At 33.7% G+C, this 21,675-nt stretch overlaps 2 protein-coding genes and 3 long non-coding RNA genes across 9 annotated transcripts; 2 read left to right on the top strand and 3 right to left on the bottom strand.

The window, feature by feature from the left end:
• Positions 1–304: 304 nt before the first annotated feature.
• LOC111906320 (disease resistance protein RUN1-like) lies at positions 305–911 on the bottom strand. Its single transcript, XM_023902086.1, has 2 exons — positions 661–911; positions 305–578 (listed from the first exon to the last, which is right to left on the bottom strand). Exons 1-2 carry the CDS (start codon positions 909–911, stop codon positions 305–307), a joined length of 525 nt encoding a protein of 174 aa, XP_023757854.1.
• A 1,871-nt stretch (positions 912–2,782) lies between these two features.
• On the bottom strand, positions 2,783–4,768 carry LOC111906280 (uncharacterized). Of its 3 annotated transcripts, none has more exons than XR_002855140.3 (4): positions 4,427–4,768; positions 3,751–4,280; positions 3,282–3,649; positions 2,783–3,072 (listed from the first exon to the last, which is right to left on the bottom strand). It is a non-coding gene; the product is annotated as an uncharacterized LOC111906280 (long non-coding RNA). The 3 variants fall into 3 exon arrangements; XR_002855141.3 differs by having other exon boundaries at positions 3,751–4,195; positions 4,427–4,765; XR_002855142.3 differs by having other exon boundaries at positions 3,751–4,180; positions 4,427–4,765.
• A 190-nt stretch (positions 4,769–4,958) lies between these two features.
• LOC111906321 (disease resistance protein RUN1-like) lies at positions 4,959–15,735 on the bottom strand. 2 transcript variants are annotated; one of them, XM_052767052.1, is made up of 7 exons: positions 15,597–15,735; positions 13,288–13,440; positions 11,112–11,701; positions 9,271–10,636; positions 7,892–8,752; positions 5,673–7,803; positions 4,959–5,373 (listed from the first exon to the last, which is right to left on the bottom strand). In XM_052767052.1, the coding sequence occupies exons 4-6, from the start codon at positions 9,454–9,456 to the stop codon at positions 7,219–7,221; spliced, it is 1,632 nt and encodes a 543-aa protein (XP_052623012.1). In that variant the 5' UTR covers positions 9,457–10,636; positions 11,112–11,701; positions 13,288–13,440; positions 15,597–15,735; the 3' UTR covers positions 4,959–5,373; positions 5,673–7,218. The 2 variants fall into 2 exon arrangements, with proteins under 2 accessions (XP_052623012.1, XP_023757855.2); XM_023902087.3 differs by lacking the exon at positions 13,288–13,440.
• Positions 15,736–16,453: 718 nt separating this feature from the next.
• Positions 16,454–18,366, top strand: LOC111906284 (uncharacterized). Of its 2 annotated transcripts, none has more exons than XR_008226068.1 (2): positions 16,454–17,072; positions 18,066–18,366. It is a non-coding gene; the product is annotated as an uncharacterized LOC111906284 (long non-coding RNA). The 2 variants fall into 2 exon arrangements; XR_002855146.3 differs by lacking the exon at positions 18,066–18,366 and adding an exon at positions 17,250–17,551.
• Positions 18,367–19,125: 759 nt separating this feature from the next.
• LOC128128206 (uncharacterized) lies at positions 19,126–20,333 on the top strand. Its single transcript, XR_008226069.1, has 2 exons — positions 19,126–19,864; positions 20,146–20,333. It is a non-coding gene; the product is annotated as an uncharacterized LOC128128206 (long non-coding RNA).
• Positions 20,334–21,675: the final 1,342 nt, after the last annotated feature.

Genomic DNA, 21,675 nt, shown 5'->3' with positions numbered 1-21,675 from the left:
AATTAGAATTAGAACTCAATGAAGTCCGCCATTAACTTATTTTGAGCTTGTCCATGACCCTAATTACAACCAGATCCCATTAACTGATCTCGTAATCCTACATAACTCTCGTTGCCATCACATGGATATCGGATAGCTTTTAACTTACCATAAATATTATGCAATCCACTCAAATCCTCTGTTTATCAACATCGTAAAGAATAATCGAAACATTTGTAAATAAGAAACCTATAAGGTACAAGTATAAATGCCTTTGAGAGCACACATGTGCGAATCGTAAAATATGCAAAAACAAAGAATCAACTTACGTGTTGGCATTGTCATTGAATTCCCATCCAGCAATGTTACTTGCATCCACAACAGCTTTTTTCCATGATTCAACCTTGGTCTGGTTCTCCAACTCATGGTTGACAGTTTCTTCCGTGTATTTCCGATTCTGTTCTAGTGGTGCAAAGAGCCATCCCAAAGAGTTTTCCAAAAATGATTGTCCCCAAGATTTAAGTTTTTTCTTGTTCTCCAACTCATGTTTGGCAAATGCTTCTCCGTATTTCCTTTTTTTGTTTTCTTGATTCAGAGGGCTTCACGCCATAAAATATGGGAACAACGATTTTGTGTCTCTTATCCTTGCATTCCATGATATGTACAAGTTCATCTAAGCACCATGAAGAATCTGCATAGTTTTCAGAGAACACTATTAGTGCAACCTGTGATGCTTCGATAGCCTTAATAAGGGCTGGACCGATTGATGCACCCCGAGGAAGCTTTTCATCGTCCTTGTAAGTATGGATTCCTTTTTGTTCAAGAGCCGAGTACAGATGACCCACAAAATTATTGCGAGTATCTTCTCCTCTAAAGCTGATAAAAACATGGTAAGAAAAGGCCGGAGCAGAAGGAGAAGAAGATAATGCCATAGATGTGTGTTGATTGCTGAGACAGAATGTATGTGGTTTGAGGACTTCAATGAAATGAACTACACAGAGAGAAAGAAAGAGATAGAATATGTGTACTTTGAGCACCTCAATGAATTGATCTATATACACACATGAGAATTAGTTTTCAAGAAATTTCCAACTGATGAAAACCACAAGAAATTTCTTACCACGGGATATTTTCAATATAAAGTTGTTTTCACATTGATGATTTGTTAAGAAACAATATATGTGGTTTGAGCACCTCCATTGAACGAATTATATATATATATATATATATATATATATATATATATATATATATATATATATATATATATATATATATATATATATAGGGTTAGATTCATGTGAGACGACCTAATTTTGTGAGACCATGAGACGTAATCCTAGCCACTCATTTAGTAGATAAAAAATATTTTTAAAATACAAAAATAATTGAAAATTTTTGAAAAAAAATTCAAATATTATTTTCGGAATTTATATTTTCCAAAAAATAATAAAAAATATTTTTTTTACATATTCTACTAGAATATTAGAATATTCTACATATCTGACAAATCTAGTAGAATATCCTAATATTTTAAAAATCACATTACAATATTTACAGTGTAATATTCTATTAAAATATTTCACGTATTTTTAAAAAAAAACGGTAATTTTATTTCCTTTTTATTTCTTTTTAGGTAATTAAAGTTCCGAAAATAATAATTAAAAAAAGAATTTTTGGATTTTTCATTTTATTTTGCATTTTAAAATTATTTTTAGATTTGGTCTCACGGTCTCACAAAATTAGCATGATCTCAAATGAACCTGAACCTATATATATATATATATATATATATATATATATATATATATATATATATATATATATAGTGAGAGAGAGAGAGAGAGAGTTTCCAAGATATTTCCAATCAAAACAAAGATGAAGAAATATCATATCACTTCACATTTTCAATATAAAGGGAGTTGTTTACACATTGATGATGTCATCCTCATACTCAATGATTTTTTAGCGGACCAAAACATGCTATTTGACCTCTTATCAGTTACATCTTAATTTGTGTCGAAAATGCTTGTGTGGACAATCCATTTGTACAAAAAAAATCTTCACCTCAGCCCTCTCAGCTTCTGAGTGTGGGTAGAAGATTTCAACAGACTTGTACCTTGTGCATTAGTAGATTGTACCTCAAGATCACTCGGTCTTTACCTATTATCAAGATTTTGATGGAGATGTATAAACATGGGTTTGCGTGTGGAACCCAAATAAAGGAGAAGTGGCGATCAGCTGATCATGTAAAAGCCAAAAGCCAATAATTAACACCAATATCTAAACCCAAAATCAAAACCATAGAACCTAATTGAAACCAAAATGTTAGCCCTAAATTAATCCCCAACCCAAAATCAAACCCAGATGGAAAACCAATTGTTTGTGTTTGTGAAACCCTAAAATGTGCCATTTTCTTTATGAAAGGATAGAGTGACACTACAAATAAAATGACATTTAATGGCATAGAAAAAGTGCCACTAAAAGCCGAAAAAGTGCCACTAAAGACCCTCTAGGCAATCAGCGGCACAAAAAAAAAGTGTCACTAAAGGCCTTTAGTGGCACTTTCTAATTGTGTCGCTACAGCCTTATTGGGTTTCAGTGACACTTTTCGATTATGCCACTAAAACACTTGTAGGTTTTAATGGCACTATTTTTATGCCACTATTTAACTGATAAAATAAATGTTATTTTCATATTTTTAATGACTCTTATTCACATAAAAAATCATATTAATAAATTTGGCCTGATTTTATTTTAATTTTAAATGAAATATATACTATTACTAATAAAACAATTAAGATTAATAAATGGAAACATAATATTATTACTTAAAATAAAACTTGTTTAACATTAGTTAGCTATACTATATTCCAATACATTGTATTACAATACACCCTTATACTCTATTCCAAAACTAGTTCTATACAACCAAGTGTAGTCATCCATTTTTCGGTGTCCCTTCTTTTGACCATCCATTCTTTTAGTCTTGCAGTAGTAGATTGGTGGTAAATCTTCATGACTCAAATACTCAAAATCATATCAAACCCTAAAACCAGCTTTGGAAGTATAAAAAGAAGGAAAACTTTGTACCTGCATATTGCCAATAAGCAAATAAAATATAACTAAGCATCCAAGGCATACACCACACCAAAAGTAAAGGTATTTTTAAGTCAAACCAAAAATAGAAGAAGTATTTTTCAAATAATGATGCATATGTGACTCCTTTATAAAAAAAAACAACCATACATCCCAAATGTAAAATTAATAGGACTAATTTTTGAAATACAATTAGCCAAAACCTGAGTTTGTTATAACCAAATGTCACGTCCCAGCTCATCATGGATTAGTCAAGTTTCTTCTCTTTTGCACATTCTTCCTTCCAACATGAACATTGGCTCTCAATATCCAATACATACCATGTTGCTCCAATTACCTGCACTGATAGATATCATAAAAAGCAAATTAAATCACAAATGATAATTAATATCATGATCATGATAATTGAAGCTTATCTCTCCAATTGCATGCAAAGCATGAAGCTCGACTTCTAATTGCATCCTTTTCCTTTCAAGATTGTCTATTTCTTCAGGTTAACTATCAAGTTGTACCCTAAAATTTGCACATGCCTCATCCACAAGGTCAATAGCCTTATCACGCAAGAAACGTGCTGCATACAAATTAACAAGCATTATTAGAACCATATATATGAACTAAGAAGAACAAGTTCAAATCAACAAAAAGAAAGTGAATCATTGAATCAGTTCATACCAGTTATGTATCGGCTTGAAAGCTCCCATATCCAATGCGATAACTCTCACATCAGCAAGATTACTTGGGACATCTCTTCTTAGAATCCTTTGAGCTAATCCATCAACAACAACAGTTTTGCCCACACCAGGTTCACCAATAAGAATAGGATTGTTCTTTGTCCTTCTTGATAAAATCCTAATCACTCTCCTAATTTCTTCATCTCACCCAATTACAGGGTCAAGCTTCCAGGCTTGCTCCACAAAATCACGACTATATGTCTTAAGAGCTTGGAAATTAGTATCCCCTGAAGCACTTTCCACCTTTTTCCCTTCTTTACCTCGAAGCTTTTCTACCTCACTTTTCACCCTCGATGCACAGCACCACCAGACATTGAAAACATATATGCCTCTTAGACATAGAAAACATATACGTCTCTTCTTCTTCGCCCCTGTTAATCGTAGCCCTATTATCAACGCAAGAAGATGAAATCGCAAAACCCAAAACACTCTTTAATAGCTTGAACAGACAAGCCTATGTTTCCAAGGTTACTACAATCAAAAACCCCAAAAAACACAAATTTCTTCATATGAAGTTATTAAGATAAAATCAAGTTGAACTTTTAACTTTTGTTTGATGATTGTAACAGTACATAAGAAAAATTACAAGGAAAATGAAAGAGAAGAAAGAAACTTACACTAACACTGATTTGAGCAGATGATCTAGGGCAGAAAGGGGGCGAAGCGGTACGAAGGAGCTCTGAATGTAGGAGGAGGACTAGGGTAGAGCATAGAGCAGCAGATCAGGACGAACGATCTAGGTATGAACAGATCAGTGAAAGAGCACGATGGAGCGGAGCATTGCAGGGAAACACGAAGAAAACTCTTCCCACTAATAATCGTCGAGACCCTAAAGTGATAACGAAAACGCTAAAAGAAACTATTTTTTGGTTAACAAATAAATATTTATAACATAATTTTACATGTTACAAACAACTTAAAAACATGTTTTTTGTACATAAAAATCATTTTATTGTTTATTATACTTATATAATTAATATATGTCAATTTATATAATTTATTAATGGGGCCCCCACGGGGGTTTCGGGACGGGACTACCAACCCCGCCCCCGCCCCCGCCCCCGAAATTAAAACGGGGGTTAACCTTGCCCCCGCCCCCGCCCCCTTCCCCGATTTTTTTCAACAAATGCCCCCATACAAGACGGAGCCCCCACGGGATCGGGGTCCCACGGGACTTTTTGACATCCTTACGTCCTGCCTTATGAGGTAGCATAGTCCTTTTTCTCCAGTGATGCTGCATGGGGTTTTTGGCTCAAAAATCCATAAATCCATAAAAGGTGCTCTACAATGTGCATGGGGATCTCATGGCCATAAAGTTGGCACCTTTATGTCATGAGACCCCTCCAATAACTGAGATCTGAAAGTAGAACCCCATGAATCACTTTACAAATCCAAAAATGGCTTAGGAAGCCCTAAATGCACCCGAAATCTAAGCCCTAAAGATGAACAACCAAATGGAAGACCAAAACATGGGGCATTTACCTTGATTGAGCTGAAGATGGAATAAGATCTCTGGATCTACAAGCCCCAACTCGAATTCCCAAGCTTCTTCCTTCCTTTCAAGCTTCACAAACCACCCAAAAGCACCAAAATGGCCTTAGATCACACAAAACTGCTAGGGTTTCGATATACAACTTCTTGAGAGAGATAGGGACGAGGGAGGCTGAGTTAAGTCGTTTAAATAGGGTGCAAACCCTCAGATTTAGGGTTTCCCTCATACAAAACCTACTCGCCGAGTCAGTCTCCCGACTCGTCGAGGAGGTCACTTAAAATGCCTGCGGATCACGACCCTACTCGACGAGTTGGGCCACCAACTCGTCGAGTCCCAGAGAAAATACAGAAGTGTTTAAATTAAATGCGTACCGGGAATCAGGTGCTACAATATCCCTGATCGGATCCACGACCGTCTTGCGGTTGAGAGCATCGACCACCACATTGGCCTTTCTCGGGTGATAAAAGATTTCACAATCATAATCATTTATCACGTCCAACCACCAATGTTGCCTTATATTCAGATTCGGCATCAGATACCTCAGGCTCTTGTGATCTATGTAAATAGAATAATGAACCCCATAAAGGTAATGCCGCCAAATATTAAGGGCGAAAACCACAACCCCCATCCAAGTCATGAGTCGGATAATTCGCCTCATGAGGCTTCAGCTGCCTCGAAGTGTAAGCGATCACACGACCCCTCTGCATCAACATTGTTCCCAAACCCGTGATCGACGCATCACAATAAACCACAAAATTCTCAACACCCTCTTGGTTTCTCACACAACCATTGCCTGAAGGTCTCAAAAGTCGTCTGCTACTCAGTCCCCCAATGAAAAATAACCATCCTCTTTGTCAATCGAGTCAAAGGAACAACTATCTTGGTTCATATAAGTTCATATGTAAGTTCAAGAAATTATGGAAAAATTCAAGAAATTAAACACATCTAAGTTCATATAATGAAGTCTAAAACACAACCCCAACTTACAAGGCCATCCACATCTTCTTTAACCTACTGGCCTAAGAAATAGGCAAGGTAAATGAAGATGTAGGCAAACATCAAGCTGCAATTAAATCTGAGAAAAGAATTATCCATGGATGAACTTAGATGTGTTTAAATGAATTTTGGATCATTTAAAGAAGTATCAAATAAGAAACTATGCACCTTCATACTTCGGTACGTTGGCATATATAATACCTCAGTTATTAGAGTTTCTTTTGAGGAAAAGGAGAAGTTTTCATTTGCAAAGATGGAATATCATGCTCAAATCTCAAACAAAAACCAACAATATGACCAAATTGAAAACAAAAACTTGCTATACAAAATTGAAAATAAAAAATCAAACAATATCACCTGTGTAGAGAGAGAATATCAATGACCAAATATCCGGTCACCGGTTCCTTGAATAGAGAGGAGAGAGGGGGGGGGGGGTATCACATGACCAAATTGAAAACAAAAACCAAATGATGAAATTGTTAGTGTTCGAAGGGTAGAACATAAGCATAATTTGACAAATTAGGGTTCAACACGTAGAAGATAAGCACAAACATCTGGCATCACAAGGGAAGAGTGGTGAATGTTAGAGGTGGCGATGGTAGTACAACAGGGCTTCCAACATAGAAATAAAACACATATCCGGAGAAAAGCGGGGAGGCCATGGTCTCCCCGGGCTTCTTAAGGGTTTTTGTATACTAGGATATGCATATTTTCTAAACGATATTGTAAATCTTCGTATATGATGGTAAAAACAACTATTAACAAGAAGAAGCCTCAAGACAAAACTAAAGTAGCAAAACATGGTGTCGTAGAAATAGAGGAACCCAAAAAATTAAAGTAGTACAGGTAAAGAACTCATCATGGTTAAATAAAAGAATAAAAAGAAAACCATAAACCTACAAACCAGCCACTAAGACGTAGTCAGAACCTGTTCTCCATAGGTCGCCATATAATATTAATAGAAGATTTTGAATCATGTTGGACTTGGATCGTAAATGTCTTTCTAGCATAAACTTTCTCCTCGTCCCAAAATTCCGAGGAATCTGTTGCAACTTTTGTTGTTTGCAGCTGATCACCTTTACTTTTCCTAGGAACCAGCTCAGCTCCAACATAACTCTCATTCTTCAATAAATTCCAATCCATGACTTCTAGGGAAAATGAAATCATATTGTATGATGAATTTGGAAATGCAGTGTGCCTCAATGAACCAAACGAAACGTATCCTATGAATGTCCTTGTTCCATCATATATAGGCTCTACTGCTTCATTAGACTCCCACAAAAGCTCAAATAGAGAATTTTCTTCATATACCTCCTGCTTCACGACTATATTAATACACGGACGGTAGATTTGGGTAACTACACATACTAAGAACCCACAATATTCATTGTACCAATCATCAGGAAGATGCAGTGTAAATGTTCCCCTAAACAACCTACCCACAAACCTATTTGGAACCTGAGGTTTAAGAATGATATTGATAAAGTAAACTTCAATAGCATTTCCCTGCCATGGAAAACATATTTACTTATAATTCTTAGGTTTGGGTTTTATATGATAATGAGTAAAATTTAAAAGGTAAGTAGAACCAAACCTGGAGCATGGAGTCAAGTAATATGCAACCAACAAGTTTGTTGTTTCCCAGAATTGAGACATTCCACAACCATTTACAGTTTGAAATATCTCCCAAGCTTTCAAGTGAGAAACAACCAATTGCTAAAACAACAGCTATACTTGATGGCAGATCTGACAATTTTACAAGGCCTTGGCAGCATGACACGTCGAGCAGTTTGAGCTGAGGAACTTGCAGGAAACTAAAATTTAATTGTGAAAAGTGATTTCCTGATAGATAGAGTTTCCGCAAGTTGGGTAACTCCCAAACAGCAGAGCCGATTTCTTTATCTCCCAAACTGCAGAAGCTAAGATCCAACTTTCTCAAGTTCTTGAGAAAGAAACGTAACCCTATGTGGTTCATATTGATGTCACGCAAAAAATGCTTCACATTGTTGTGAGGGGAAGAAGGCTCCATTAAACAACATTCAACACCAGGAAGATTGCTGCAACCACACCTCCAACAATTAACAAAAAAGTCTGGACAAGATCCTATAGAGGATGCAACTTCACTCCCACTATTATCATCCAAATGAACATGTGGTAAACTCTCCTTGTTCTCTTCTTGGATCCCTGAGAAATTAAAAAGTTCAGGGCATGCCAAGAACTTAATGGTCTTGAGTTTCTTTAGTCGAGTAACAGGTGGAAACATCTTAAGACGATCACAAAATTTAATACATATGAGAATAAGCTTTTCCAAGCGTCCAATCGATGGATGAATCTCTTTTAAATGCCAACATCCATTAAGAATGAATCTTTCAAGATTTGGAAGTCCATCAAAATCTGGTGTCATGATTAGGTTATGCAAATGGCAGAGTTCAATTGTCTTCAAATATGGCAGCAACTGTTGTATACAAGTGCAAGCAACTCAAAATTTCGGCACACATACAGGCATATATATATATATATATATATATATATATATATATATATATATATATTTGAAGTGTTTGTTTGATAACAATATAAAAAATACTTAATATAAACAAAATAATGAAATAGTTTTGAACCCAAATTGTTATAAATGTTTTATAATGGTTATCAATCAACAAAAAATACATTTATGTTAAAATCTTATCGTAGATAATAATACATTGTTTATCTTTAAAAGGGTATTTATATTGAGCTTTACATGAATACCATGGATTACAATGACTAAGGTGTCTACATCATATCAAACAAGTTATGTATTACCAAGTTTATCGTGATTAAGAGAATAAAGGGTTTGTGCTTTCAATACTAGCTACTAGTTATAAAAAATATAGTTGAAGCTGCTTGATGATATTAACAATTGGTTAGGTCGAACATTCATCGTCCACTTTGTTTTCATGTCTTAATTAGCAGAAAGACAATAAGAATTACCTTATAACCCTCCCAAAGTTGTTTTTGCAAGCTGTTAAACAAAATTAGACGACAAAGCTTCCTTTGTGGAAAATTACTAGGCATAAATTCACCGGCATATTCAATCCACCTAAGGTTCTTCATGTTTGCAGCAATTGGCAGATAAGAATAAGCCATATTGTATCTAACTTTTATTGCTTCAATCATCTCAAGTTCCTATGATAGAGGAAAAATGGTGTGAGAGTTGCAGTAAGAGTGCTTCTTTATACACTTATATCATGAAAAGCTAGCTCAACCATTAGCAGTCATTGCATCTATAGCACATATAGTCATAATATCTTCCTCCTTCCAAATTCTACTATGTTTTTCAGGATTGTTAGGGTGTTCCCCTCTAACAATGTGATGTCCCATTTCTTGCACAAGATCATGCATATCAAACTCACCATATTCTGAAATAGTTATGAGAGCCTTTTGTATCAGCACCTTTACTCCTATAACCGGATGGAAACCACATTCACCAAGGATCTTCATTGCCTTATCTTTCCGTTCCCTCCTAAAAAAGCATGCAATATCTAGGAACAATTCTTTCTCAATTGGTTTAAGTCCATCAAAGCTGATTTTTAGCTTTTCTACAATATCAGTATCCGGGATCTCTTTTAGTCTAGCTAATGCACTCCTCCACTCATGAATGTCTTTGTCACAAAGAAAAGAACCAAGAACTGTAAGTGCCAATGGAAGCCCACCAGCATAAGTGATCACCTCTTTTGAAAGATGGTCATAATCTTCCACAGGCCTCTTATCCCGGGGTGCATGCTTGTAAAAGAGCTTAATAGCTTCATCACTGTTTAACAATCTAATATTGTATACTGCATTTACTTTGTGTGCGGTTAATAAATGTTTATCACGGGTTGTTATTATTATTCGGCTTCCTTCACCAAACCAATCATGTGATCCAGCTAGTGCTTTTAACTGGTCGAGGTTATCGACATCATCTAAAACAATCAAGACCTTTCTGTGGCGAAACCTATTATTTATCAAGCATCTTCCTCCTCCAGCTCAGTTTACTTCCATTTCTGAAAGAATTTTTTCTTTCAATTTTCCCAAACCATACCTGCCTGATTCCTCTCGAATATTTTCAACAAAGCAGCAGCTGTCAAACTTGGTAGAAATTTCATTGTAGATAGAAGATGCAAGAGTAGTTTTACCACCACCCCCAACCCCCCATATTCCAATCATGATCACACCACCTGACCCAATTTGTAACTCCAATTTCAAACCTTGCAAGCGAGCATCAATTCCGATCAAATTCTCATTTGCACTTGAAGTTGCTGGCTGCAACTTCCATGAAATTTCGACTACAATTTGTTTGATGCCTTTTGCTTCATGCCTACACATTGGACATAAAAGGATAATTAACACCTGCTCACATAGAAAAAAGATTACTCTATGAAATAAAGAGACCAAGTCCTAATTACCTTTTACTTTTCACATCCAAACAGAATTTCTAAAATCAATAACACAAGTAGTTTGTAGCAACTTTCTTGGGAAGAAGGAATAGTTTCAAATTGCAAAAAGTAAAGCTACATGGGTTTGTTGTCGTAACTTGAAGAGAGGTGTCATGTACGAATTTAGAAATAAGAACATAATAGATTACATCACAGCTTAATTTGAGCTTATCCATAATCCTAGGACTTGGGATGCCTTCTAACTTGGCCACTAGCATACGAAAACACATTTACTTTGAGCATCTTATAATCTTGAACATAAAACATATTTGGCTCAAAACAAGTGATGTAGTCAAATCCTCTCTGTTTATAAAGTCATCAACTTCACCAAGAAATATTAAAACGAAGACAAATTACCCATTGGCAATGTGTTTGGGTTCCCATCCAGAAAGGTTACTTGCATCCACGAGTGCTTTTCTCCAAGATTCAACCTTGGTTTTGTTGTCCAACTCGTGTTTAGCAAACACTTCTCCGTATTTCCGTTTTGGTTTTCGTACTTGAGCAGGATCCACGTCATAAAATATAGGCATAACGATCTGGCCTCTCGTATCCCTGCATTTCATTATATATGAAAGTTCATCCAGACACCACGACGAATCACAATAGTTTTTTGAAAATACAATGATGGCTATCTGTGATTCTTCAATAGCCTTCATAAGGGATGGGTGGATCGATTCGCCTCGGGGGAGTGTTTCGTCGTCCTTGTAAGCAAAGATACCTTCTTGTTCAAGAGCCGAGTAGAGATGGCCCACAAAAGTATTTCGAGTATCTTCTCCTCTGAAGCTAAGAAAAACATCGTACTTCCAGAACACATAAGAAAAGGCGGGAGCGGAAGGAGAAGATGATGGTGATACCATCAATGTGTTGACTTATTGAGATAGAAGATATGTGGTTTGAGCACCTCAATGAAAAGAACTTTATACAGAGATGTGAGTTTCCAATATAACCTGTTATCATGTTGGAAAACCTGTAAGAACTCAAAATTGAACAGGTTACCATGTAGAAAATCTCATAACCAGTCCTTACATTTTATTTTTCATTTCTGGTCGTAAAAACTCCTTTGAATGTATAATAGAAGTTACAGTTCTAAAGATAGGCATGAAACAATTTAGGTAATGTGAGTTAGTTTTTCCACAATCACATTGTAAAAACTAATGTTTTACTCTATATTCTACTTTGAGATTCTTCTTAAAAGAAGTGGAGGAGATTTCTGAGCAAAACCAAATTTTAGCAAACTCCCTTCCCGAACTCTGTACTTTGCAAGCTCATACATTAATTTCCATGGGAAAATAATGAAAAAGTAATTATAATTCCATACGGTTCATTTGCTATGATGGAATGGAATGAACAAGGTAATAGAATAGATCATTACATTTTATAGTCATGTTAGGTTGGCTCAAAATAATGGAATGAATTATTCGAACATAATTTTTTGTTATGGATTAGATACAAAACTAAATATATTAACTTGATTAATTAAACGCGTTATTTTATTTAATCAAATAAAGGTATTCTTAAATAAATTACATATAAGCATATTTCATTTCGTATAAAATATATGCTATATGTATTTCAAATAGTTAGAAAAGAAATTATATATCAATTACAAAATTGTTTTCACACTTAAGATTACCATAGAATCTTAAAACATAATTACAATATTGTTTACAAACAGCCTCTCAAGTTCATGTTAACTAAGGGTACACTAATACACTCCATGAAATTCAATCGAAATGGTCTTATGTAATTTTTTAGTTTAGCAGACCATCAATATACAACAAAGTTACTTAATTCTGGATTTCCTAAGCACTACCACTTTCATCTTCACCATTCTGATCCTCTAGAAAACTTCACACTCGCATCAATGGTGCCTAGATCCAATTCTCCTTGGAGCGCAAGATATATGTTCACATTTATAATTTGATGTCAACATTTATCTCTTGTAATACAAAAGGACATATATAGCCTTTAAAGAAACTTTACTAGGTCACTATATTACAATTTTTATAATTTTACCATCTATTAAAATTCAGACTTGTAATCATCATTAATTATAAGTGTATTGATTATAAGTCTCTATTGGTTTCACAAGGCTTAATTTATGAACTTTTGCTTTCCCATTACACCAACACCTATAACTTGTATCCGATTTAAAAAGGTTAAGTTGAAACTCGCCAAAACGTCCCAACAATAGATCCTCTACTTATGTTTACACCAAATCAATATTTTCATCGCTAACCAGAATCAATTTGAAACAACACAATTGGTAGTCAGTAAACGTCCTAACACCTTTCGACAAACACACATCACTACAACACGGACCTGTTTCACTTTCTTTTTGTATCCACAACGCATACACACATCATTAGTCATCATCCTCCAAATTCCATTCATTTATAACATACACAACAGCATATTAACTTAACAGATTATTTAATTTGATCATCTAACTACACTAATTCTAAATCTTCACAACTTCCATTTCTTTCATGGTAACTTATAATTCATCGATTTATCAGTTTGAAGAATGTACCTCAGATCCCGTGAAAAATCAAACTTTAGCAGAAACCCTTTGTAGCTCTTTACTCTGCAAGCTTATACTTCATCTCCATAGGATTCCTTAATTTATTCTTTTAACTTGGATCGATTTGAGTAGGTAGGTACCGTTGACTCTTTTCTATCATTTCTTCATTTCCATTAACGAAAGAGTGAAAACAATAAGAAAGTAACTATAATCCTCTATATATTTACTCATGTTTCAGAGTTTCATTATTAGTCATCACAGTTCTTAACACTATCACATCCTAACCCGTAAAATAGGGATATTTACAAAACTGGTCACCTGATTTTGTAAGATATAAATAAATGATCTAGTTTTTGGCGATTTACAAAAATACATAAATAGGGCATTTGGGATTTCAGAAAATACATAATGTGTATTTTATCTCATTACAAGGGTCACTGTTCAAAAACTCTATCTATCAATTTTCGAAATGACAATTATAAATTTTCTAATATTACTGATTTTACCACCAAATGTCACATTTTGATGCTATAGTGTCTTATCTACTTTCCGTTTGTTATGTTTCGAAATGATAATTATAAAATTCTATCGAGTACCTCCTTAGTTTTGATTAATAGGGCCATTCTTAATAGGGCATTTGGGAATTGGGATTTCAGTAAATATATAATGTGTTTTATCGCATTGTATGAGATACTTTTCAAAAACTCTATCTACCAATTTTCAAAATGAAAATTATAAAACTTCTAATATTATCGATTTTTCCACTAAATATCACATTTTGATGCTATTGTATCGTATCTACTTGCCATTTGTTATGTTTCGAAATGACAATTATAAAATTTTATTAAGTACCTCCCTAATTTTGATCAATAGGGCCAGGTCATTGTGTAAAACATCGAAAAAAGGGCCATTCTATTAAGTACCTCCCTAATGTTGATCAATTTGTTATCTTCTTATTTTGGTTAATTATGTCCCAATAATCAAGTCAAGAATAATCAAATTTAAAACATACATGCAAACTTTTATTAGTGTTTGGTTCTTGTAGATTGTATCAAAAGATATATTAGTTCTGGTATTGGCACATAAAGATCTAGATAGAGACACAACACCATATTTTGGGAAGGTGATTTAATTTTATGAACTTTAACAGCAGATGGTTAGCATAGGTCATGTATAAGAACTTTTTTCTTCCGCACTCGACTACATAGAAAGATCATTAATGGGGTCTGCTAATATTCATGAATGTATCCTCATACTTGCCAACTTTTGAAGCTTAAGAACCAATTTGACATCAGAGGCGGACTTGTAGCTATGGAACGTATGCATGCACTCTTATTAATTATTCGATATCCAAAACAAAAGCACAAAAAAGTAAGAAAAAGAAAAAAACAAATTGTCAACTCATACTCGAGCGCAATACACAATCAGAATTGACTCTCATCTCTCTGTTGACTCTCTGATTGATCGCAGCCTCAATATATCTGTGCTCCAGTTATTCATTCTTCTATTACTTAATTAGGTGGTTTTCTCTTGTCTCTATTTGATTAAAGATAACTTATATTGGTAAACAATGACTAATAATTATAAAATGATAAACTATAACTTAAACATTAAATCATTGGTTAGTTAGTTATGGTTATTGGTAAGCTTAACGTTCTTAACAATTAGCTTTATTTTCCTTGATAGTTTGTAAGAAAGTTACATAATATTAATAATATGAGTGATTCAATTCTTAAATGACAATTCAGTAACTTATGTAGATAAAAATATATTTTTAAAGTTCACGATAAAGATACACGGACCACTTTCAACATAGGAACATAAGACGAGAGCAACTGTATACTACTTTTTTGATATTAAGTGTCTTTTTTTAGACAATACATTTTTTTTTCTTAACTTGCTTCAGTGTCTCAAAAAATAGATCCTCAACCTATCTTTACACCCAAACGATTTTTCATCACTAATACCACAAATGGTAATCAGTAAATGACTAATAATGAACTTCCAAAAGTATTTGGTGCTTAAACATAGCAATACAAGAATTCAATAGTCATTTTCCTCCAAATTCCATTCATTTATAACATACACAGCAGCATATTAACTTCACGGATTGTTTAATTTGATCATCTAGCTACAGCAACTCAATAACTTCACAACGTTGACTAAATTAGGTCAAAATACGATTATCACAACCCGGATCAACATTTTTTTAACCCACTGATAAATTTTACTTAATAACTTATAGAAAACTTCATTAACACTTCCATTTCTTTCTCGGTAATTTATAATTAATCAGTATAACAGTTTGAGGAACGTACCTCAAATTCCCAGCAACGTCACACTTTAGCAAACACCCTTTCTAAGCTCTTTACTTTGGAAGCTTATGCTTCAATTTCCAATAGATTTCTTCTAATAATTTTCTAAGCTTATACCTTCCCTTCATCATTGACTCATTTCTCTCCATTCTTCATATCGATTAACGACGGAGTGATAATAACAAGAATGTATTTATAATTCCTTTGATCAGTCATCACAATTCTACACACTATCACCTTAAACCCTTAAAATGTGAAAAATATCACAAAACACCAAAATATTAGGAAAATGTTTTTTTAATAAAATTAACATATTTTTTTTACACAAATGATCACATATTTTATTATGGGATCATGTAAAATCATCCTTTGCTATGATTTCACATTTTTAAATGATTATACCACCAAAGATTAAAGATAAATAAAAAGTCATGTCTTCAAATATTGCGAAATATATAATATTCCATTTATTTTATTTTTTTTGAATTTTTTTGTGATGCACACCATTGAAAAAATGAATTTTGCAGCATATATATATATATATATATATATATATATATATATATATATATATATATATATATATATATATATATATATATATATATTTCACATAGATATTATTGCAAAGTATAAGGTTATTTGTGTACCACATCAAAAAAAAAGACCATATTCTTAAGTAGTTCCTTATTTTGATCATGCTTGTGATCATCCTATTTTGGTTATGATTGTTGAAGTCAATCAAAGTCACAATAATCAATTTTAAAACGCGTATTAAAACTTCTATTAGTTCTTGGTTCTGAATGATTTGTACCAAAAACCTATTGGGTCACGTATGTTCACATAAAGAAGATCTAGATAAAAATGGAATATTGTATTTAAGGAATAAGATTTAATTTTACGAAGAAATTTTAAAGCATATGGTTAGCCTAGGTCATGTATTGGACCTTTTTGCTTCCACACTTGACTAGGTCTTAAAGATCATTAGTAGGTTTTAATATTAATTTGTAAATTTATTATCTTGCTTAAGTGCAAAAACCATTTTGATATTGAAAATAAAAATATTGATTATGATATGTTTTTTCTTTTTCCTCTGTTTATTGAACAAGTAAAAACTTGATCTTGGGAATGCTTCATCAGGAGAAATGAGGTTGGGATCTGAGTTACAAACAATTTTAAGTTAGGATGAAAAAGAAAAAAGAAAAAAAAAATGAAAATACCCTAACAAACGCCAATAATGAATCCAAATTCCCAAACACCCCCTTATTTTCAAACTTGGCCCACCACATGGTTCACCTCCAACTCCAAAGTCCAATGGTGAGGGCCCAACTTTCCAACAGCCTTGTTCTGCTTTACTCCCTTGTTCTCGAGTCTTGACACAAAAAAAAAAAAAAAAAAAAAAAAAAAAAAAAAAAAAAAGGAGGAGATCAGAAGACGATGATGATACGGGATTCCAAAATCCTGTAATCCGAATACCAAGTAAGTGAGGAACGATTCAGATGACTCCAATTCGACCTATATTATTATGTACATCGGTCCCCCAATACCCTTTCCATATCATCACACTCGTTCTCCCATTCTCTGTCAATGCAATTGTTCGCCATTTATCTGTTTTTGATTTCATCTTATGCTGTTTTCCTGTTTTGTGTTGAATAGAGGAATCGGCCCTGATTTTAACATCATCAATCTGCTACTTTATGCATCTGGCTTCTTCGGTTTTTCCCATCAAAGGAACCAATTATGCAAATTGTCTTTGATTCGAGATCTCTGTTTAGATATGCTGTTGTCCTGTTGAATATATGATACCCAAATTTATCTGTGATTTTCCCATTAAAGGGACCAAAAGGCAATTAGGCCGCTATATTTTCCAATTCCAATATGGTTTACCTTTTACATAATCCAAAGTCTGATCTGTATATGTTTACAGTTCACATACTAATTAATATCATTATCAATGAGTTACTGACTTATTAGGCTGTGTTAGTGTTTTAGTTCATATAGTACCAGAAGATTCCAAAAAAGATGTACATTGAGCAGCAAACAGAAAAGTAGGGATTCCCTTCCTATTCATTAGCCCAAATTATCAGAAAAAAATGTCATTCTCCCTTGTAGTTTTACTGGATGAAGAATCTCCGATCTAGTTATTGTGGCTTTTAGCCTTTTATGTTGAAGCTGATTGAATGAATTTTATATGTTTTGAAACCATTTTGATCTATTTGTTTATCTTAATTTAGTTACTTAAGTTGATAGCAGTCTAGTTGGCATTGATATTCTGCTGATTCCTAGTAAAATCTATGAGATGTTACTTTTCCAATTCACAATCCTGAAACTTGATTGCCATTTATCCAAGAAAAAAAATGAAATGCTATGGAAAGAATAATTGGATTAAAAGTCGGAAAACTGCCTATAATTGGTCCCCGAAATTAGTTTGAAAATTAAAAGTTTATTTTGAGCTCCTTAATTGTATGCCAGTGCAAAATATGTTCTATGCTGAAGTGGGATCCTCGATCTAATGGCATTATTTGATCCAGCTCGGAATATATCAGTGATGTTCAAACAGTAAGAATTTTCCGTGCTCTTTATCTCAAGTTTGATTGAAAATAGTATAGGTTTTGTAAGGAAAATATCAAGGTAGTAACAACTAACAAAGTTTCTATTAGACTAGGAAACAAAACATTATTATATGTATTGTATTGTATGTTTGTAGTTCTCGGGGTACCAAAACTGTAACATTTGTTATTATATATATCATAGTGTATGATGAATTCGAAAATGTGGTGTTCCTCAACGAACCAAAGGAAACATATCCTACACATGTCGTTCCACCATATTAAGGCTCCACTGCTACACTAGACTCGTGTGAAAGCTCAAATAGAGAACCTTCGTCTACCTCCTGCTTGATGACTTTATTATTAGAGAACAACACAGAAAAAGTCATTGTGGTAGATGAAGTGTAAGGTAGTGTTTGTTTTTTGTCCGCAGATCTGCGTGACCTCCGTGCAGACCACGCGCAGACATTAGCCTTCGCAGACTGTTTGTTTTTTTGAAGACTGCAGACCTAAAAATATCTGCGCGCCCTCTTCTTGGCGCAGACGTGGACCAGAGTCTTCTAACATCTTCAGACATCTTCTAGCATAAAAAAACAAATATATCTTTATTTTTTTCAAGTTTTTTTTTTAAATTTATATTTTTACCAACTTTATTAATGATGAACAATTTGAAAAAAAAAATTACAAAACTTAAAAAAACGTTCGGCGATACAAACATTATATTTTTGACAAATTTATAAATAAAAATTTATTATAATAATAGTCGTTGAAGTTGTTTATATAAATATGACAAAAAAAAAATCATAATATATTCTTATATTTTTTTGCCAAATTTTGTAAAACATTATTTAATACAATATCGTCAATTTCTCGAGAAAATATTTATGGTACTTTTTTAATGGATTTAATTGAAAAAATCAAAGTTTATTTGCATCTATTTATGTATCAAATTTTTTTTATCACTAATTATAATGTTTACTTATAACTTTGCAACCAAAGTTGTTGGTTTTTATCAAATATATACATTAATTTATATCATTTTTATTTTTATTTTTTATACAATAATACATAAAAGTTGATCTAGATTCGTTGATTATTTATAACAAAGTCATAAAAATATTAAAAAATCACTTAGAAGTTTAAAAAAATCAGTTTATTTAGATTTCAGTTTATTTTAATAGCTCGCAGATATTAAAAAAACAAACAGTCTTCTTTTTTCAGACTGCAGACGTTTGGTCCATATCTTCTACTGAAGAGGTCTACAAATATGGTCCGCAAACTGCAGACATTTTGCCTCAGAAAAAACAAACAACACCTAAATTTTCCAACCCTAAACAACAATCTACCAAAAAGCCTCCCTGGAATCATATCTTCAATTGCAAGACTGAAAAAGTAATCTTCAATAGCATTATCCTGCCATGGAAAACAACACACTTATGATTCATATGTTTGGGTTTATATAATTACTCATCGTATATTGAGATGTTAGGTTCAATTAATAAAGTTATAGTTTCATTTCGAAATCATTATTAATAACAATAACCCAATAGCTTAAATCTTTGTTGCACTCCAAAGATGTCTAAACTAATTCAAAGCTAAAAACATATACATCAACATTTTCATTGCATATTCGAGAGCTGTCCGAATGATGTGCAGGAAGACGAAGATGAAATAATGTTCTGAAAGTTGAGGAAATAAGCAGGTTTCATATCAGATTATCAGGTGCTTTGTGCACATTAACTAATATAGATTGTAAAGCTACACTAAAGTTGCTCGATAAGACCAATACTCAAAGCCAAAACAAACAGTTTTACCAATATATCTAAAAACAAATTACATAATAAATTAGTCAGACTTTTTACATAGGATCCAAAGTTTTTATATGTTAATTAAAGAAACATTTGATTTATCTTACAACCCCTCCAAAGTTCTTTTTTGCAAGCTCTCGTACAATTGTAGAACAACAAGCTACATGGGTTGGAAACTGACTATCGGATTTGCAGGATAACACACGAGATATGACCAACAAATAAGGTGCAACTTATGAGAAAGACAATTGGGCCCTTCAACATTGTTGGTGAAAGAAGAAAGGCACATAGAAGGAACCTTAGCTTCTTGTTTTTAACAAGCTTGGGAATACGTGATGAAGACCTTTGATGTATTTATTATCTCTTTAATCATGTCATTTGCCTGCAATAAACAAATAAAATGATGCAAGGGTTGAGTTAGAATATACGTGATAGAAAGATATGCATGTCTACGAAAGTGCTGAACAGCTTCATTATGTGGGGCACTTCATCAAACTAATCATGTAATCCACCGAGCACCTCTATTTGGTCAAGGTCATTGACATCATTGAAATCAATTACAGTATTTCTATTATTACATAACCTACTTCTAATCTTGGAGTTTTTAACTAAATAGCAGTAGTTGTAAAAAGTATTTACCAAAACAATGTAGTTTGTAAATTATTTACCAAAACATGGTAAATAGAAGGAACCTTGGCTTCTTCATGTTTTTGACAAGCTTAGGAAAACGTGATGAAGTCCTTTGATGCATTATGATAAGCCCCATGGACTATTAGTTTATGGTATAAGGGCTTGGAAACCCAAAGTCTAATCTTCTGCGGCCTACTTTCAGAATTGGTGTATGGAGAGCAGTTTGGTCTTTTATTTATTTTGCAGTTTAGAGTTAGTGGTGAGACAGAGTAGTGGTGATATCACCTTGTTAGCTGTTATTCCCTTTTGTCCTTTTCTTTAGTATTAGTAGTAGTAGTATATATATAGTAGTTAGTAGTAGGAGGGAGATAGCTAAGAATTAATCTGTAAAGAACTTTGTTCTTCTTGGAGAGACCATTCCTCTCGAATGAATGGAAATCTATCTTTAATTTTCTGGTATTATTGAGTGGTTTTGTTCGTGTGAATCTGTTAGAATGCCTAGGGTATATGATAGATTCAACAAGGGTCTATCAATTGGTATCAGAGCTGTTGATGCTGGGGAGGAAATAACAGCAATGAGGATAATCAAAACAGATCTGCTAGAGATTGTGAAGCTAACGGAGATGCATCGTCAGAACCAGATAAAGAGAGAAGAAGAGACAAAAGCTAAAATCGCAGAAATGAAAAAATATTACTACTCAGAGGAAGGGATGGAGGCTGAGAAGGCTAAATGGAGACATATCTACTACTCAACCTTAAAGGAGAAGGAGAAAGTAGTCACTGAAGAGCAAGAAGAATCATTGGAAGATACTGAGTTGGAATCTGATGATGATGAAGAATCCTTGGAAGTTACTGAGTTGGAATCGAAACCTATGATGGAACCTCAGCTTCCACCATCACAGCTGCCGACTCCACCGCTTTCTCCACCAGTGCTACTGACACCACCGCCATCGTCTGATAATGAAGAACTATCTTTAGAAGCTGTTGAACCGGAATCGGAGCCCAACACGACAACACAACTTCCATCGTCTCTGCTGACAACTCAGCCAACACCATCGCCGTCATTTCCATCACCACCTCCGTTGGAACAGGAAT

This window comes from Lactuca sativa, chromosome 8 (assembly GCF_002870075.4).
Source record: "Lactuca sativa cultivar Salinas chromosome 8, Lsat_Salinas_v11, whole genome shotgun sequence".
Taxonomy (NCBI): Eukaryota; Viridiplantae; Streptophyta; class Magnoliopsida; order Asterales; family Asteraceae; genus Lactuca; species Lactuca sativa.
The sequence above is the reverse complement of the archived record's forward strand: the minus strand, read 5'-3'. Positions and strand labels throughout refer to the sequence as shown.

Bases quoted from the DNA above. Each gene is read 5' to 3' on its own strand.
- LOC111906320 (XM_023902086.1), bottom strand. From the start codon at position 911: ATGGCATTATCTTCTTCTCCTTCTGCTCCGGCCTTTTCTTACCATGTT. The intron at 579-660 runs GTGCTTAGATGA...TATGGCGTGAAG, and splicing joins AACTATGCAGATTCTTCATG to CCCTCTGAATCAAGAAAACA.
- LOC111906321 (XM_052767052.1), bottom strand. From the start codon at position 9,456: ATGATTGAAGCAATAAAAGTTAGATACAATATGGCTTATTCTTATCTG. The intron at 8,753-9,270 runs GTAATTCTTATT...TGTATACAACAG, and splicing joins AACTTTGGGAGGGTTATAAG to TTGCTGCCATATTTGAAGAC. The intron at 7,804-7,891 runs GTTTGGTTCTAC...TTTCCATGGCAG, and splicing joins TACTTGACTCCATGCTCCAG to GGAAATGCTATTGAAGTTTA.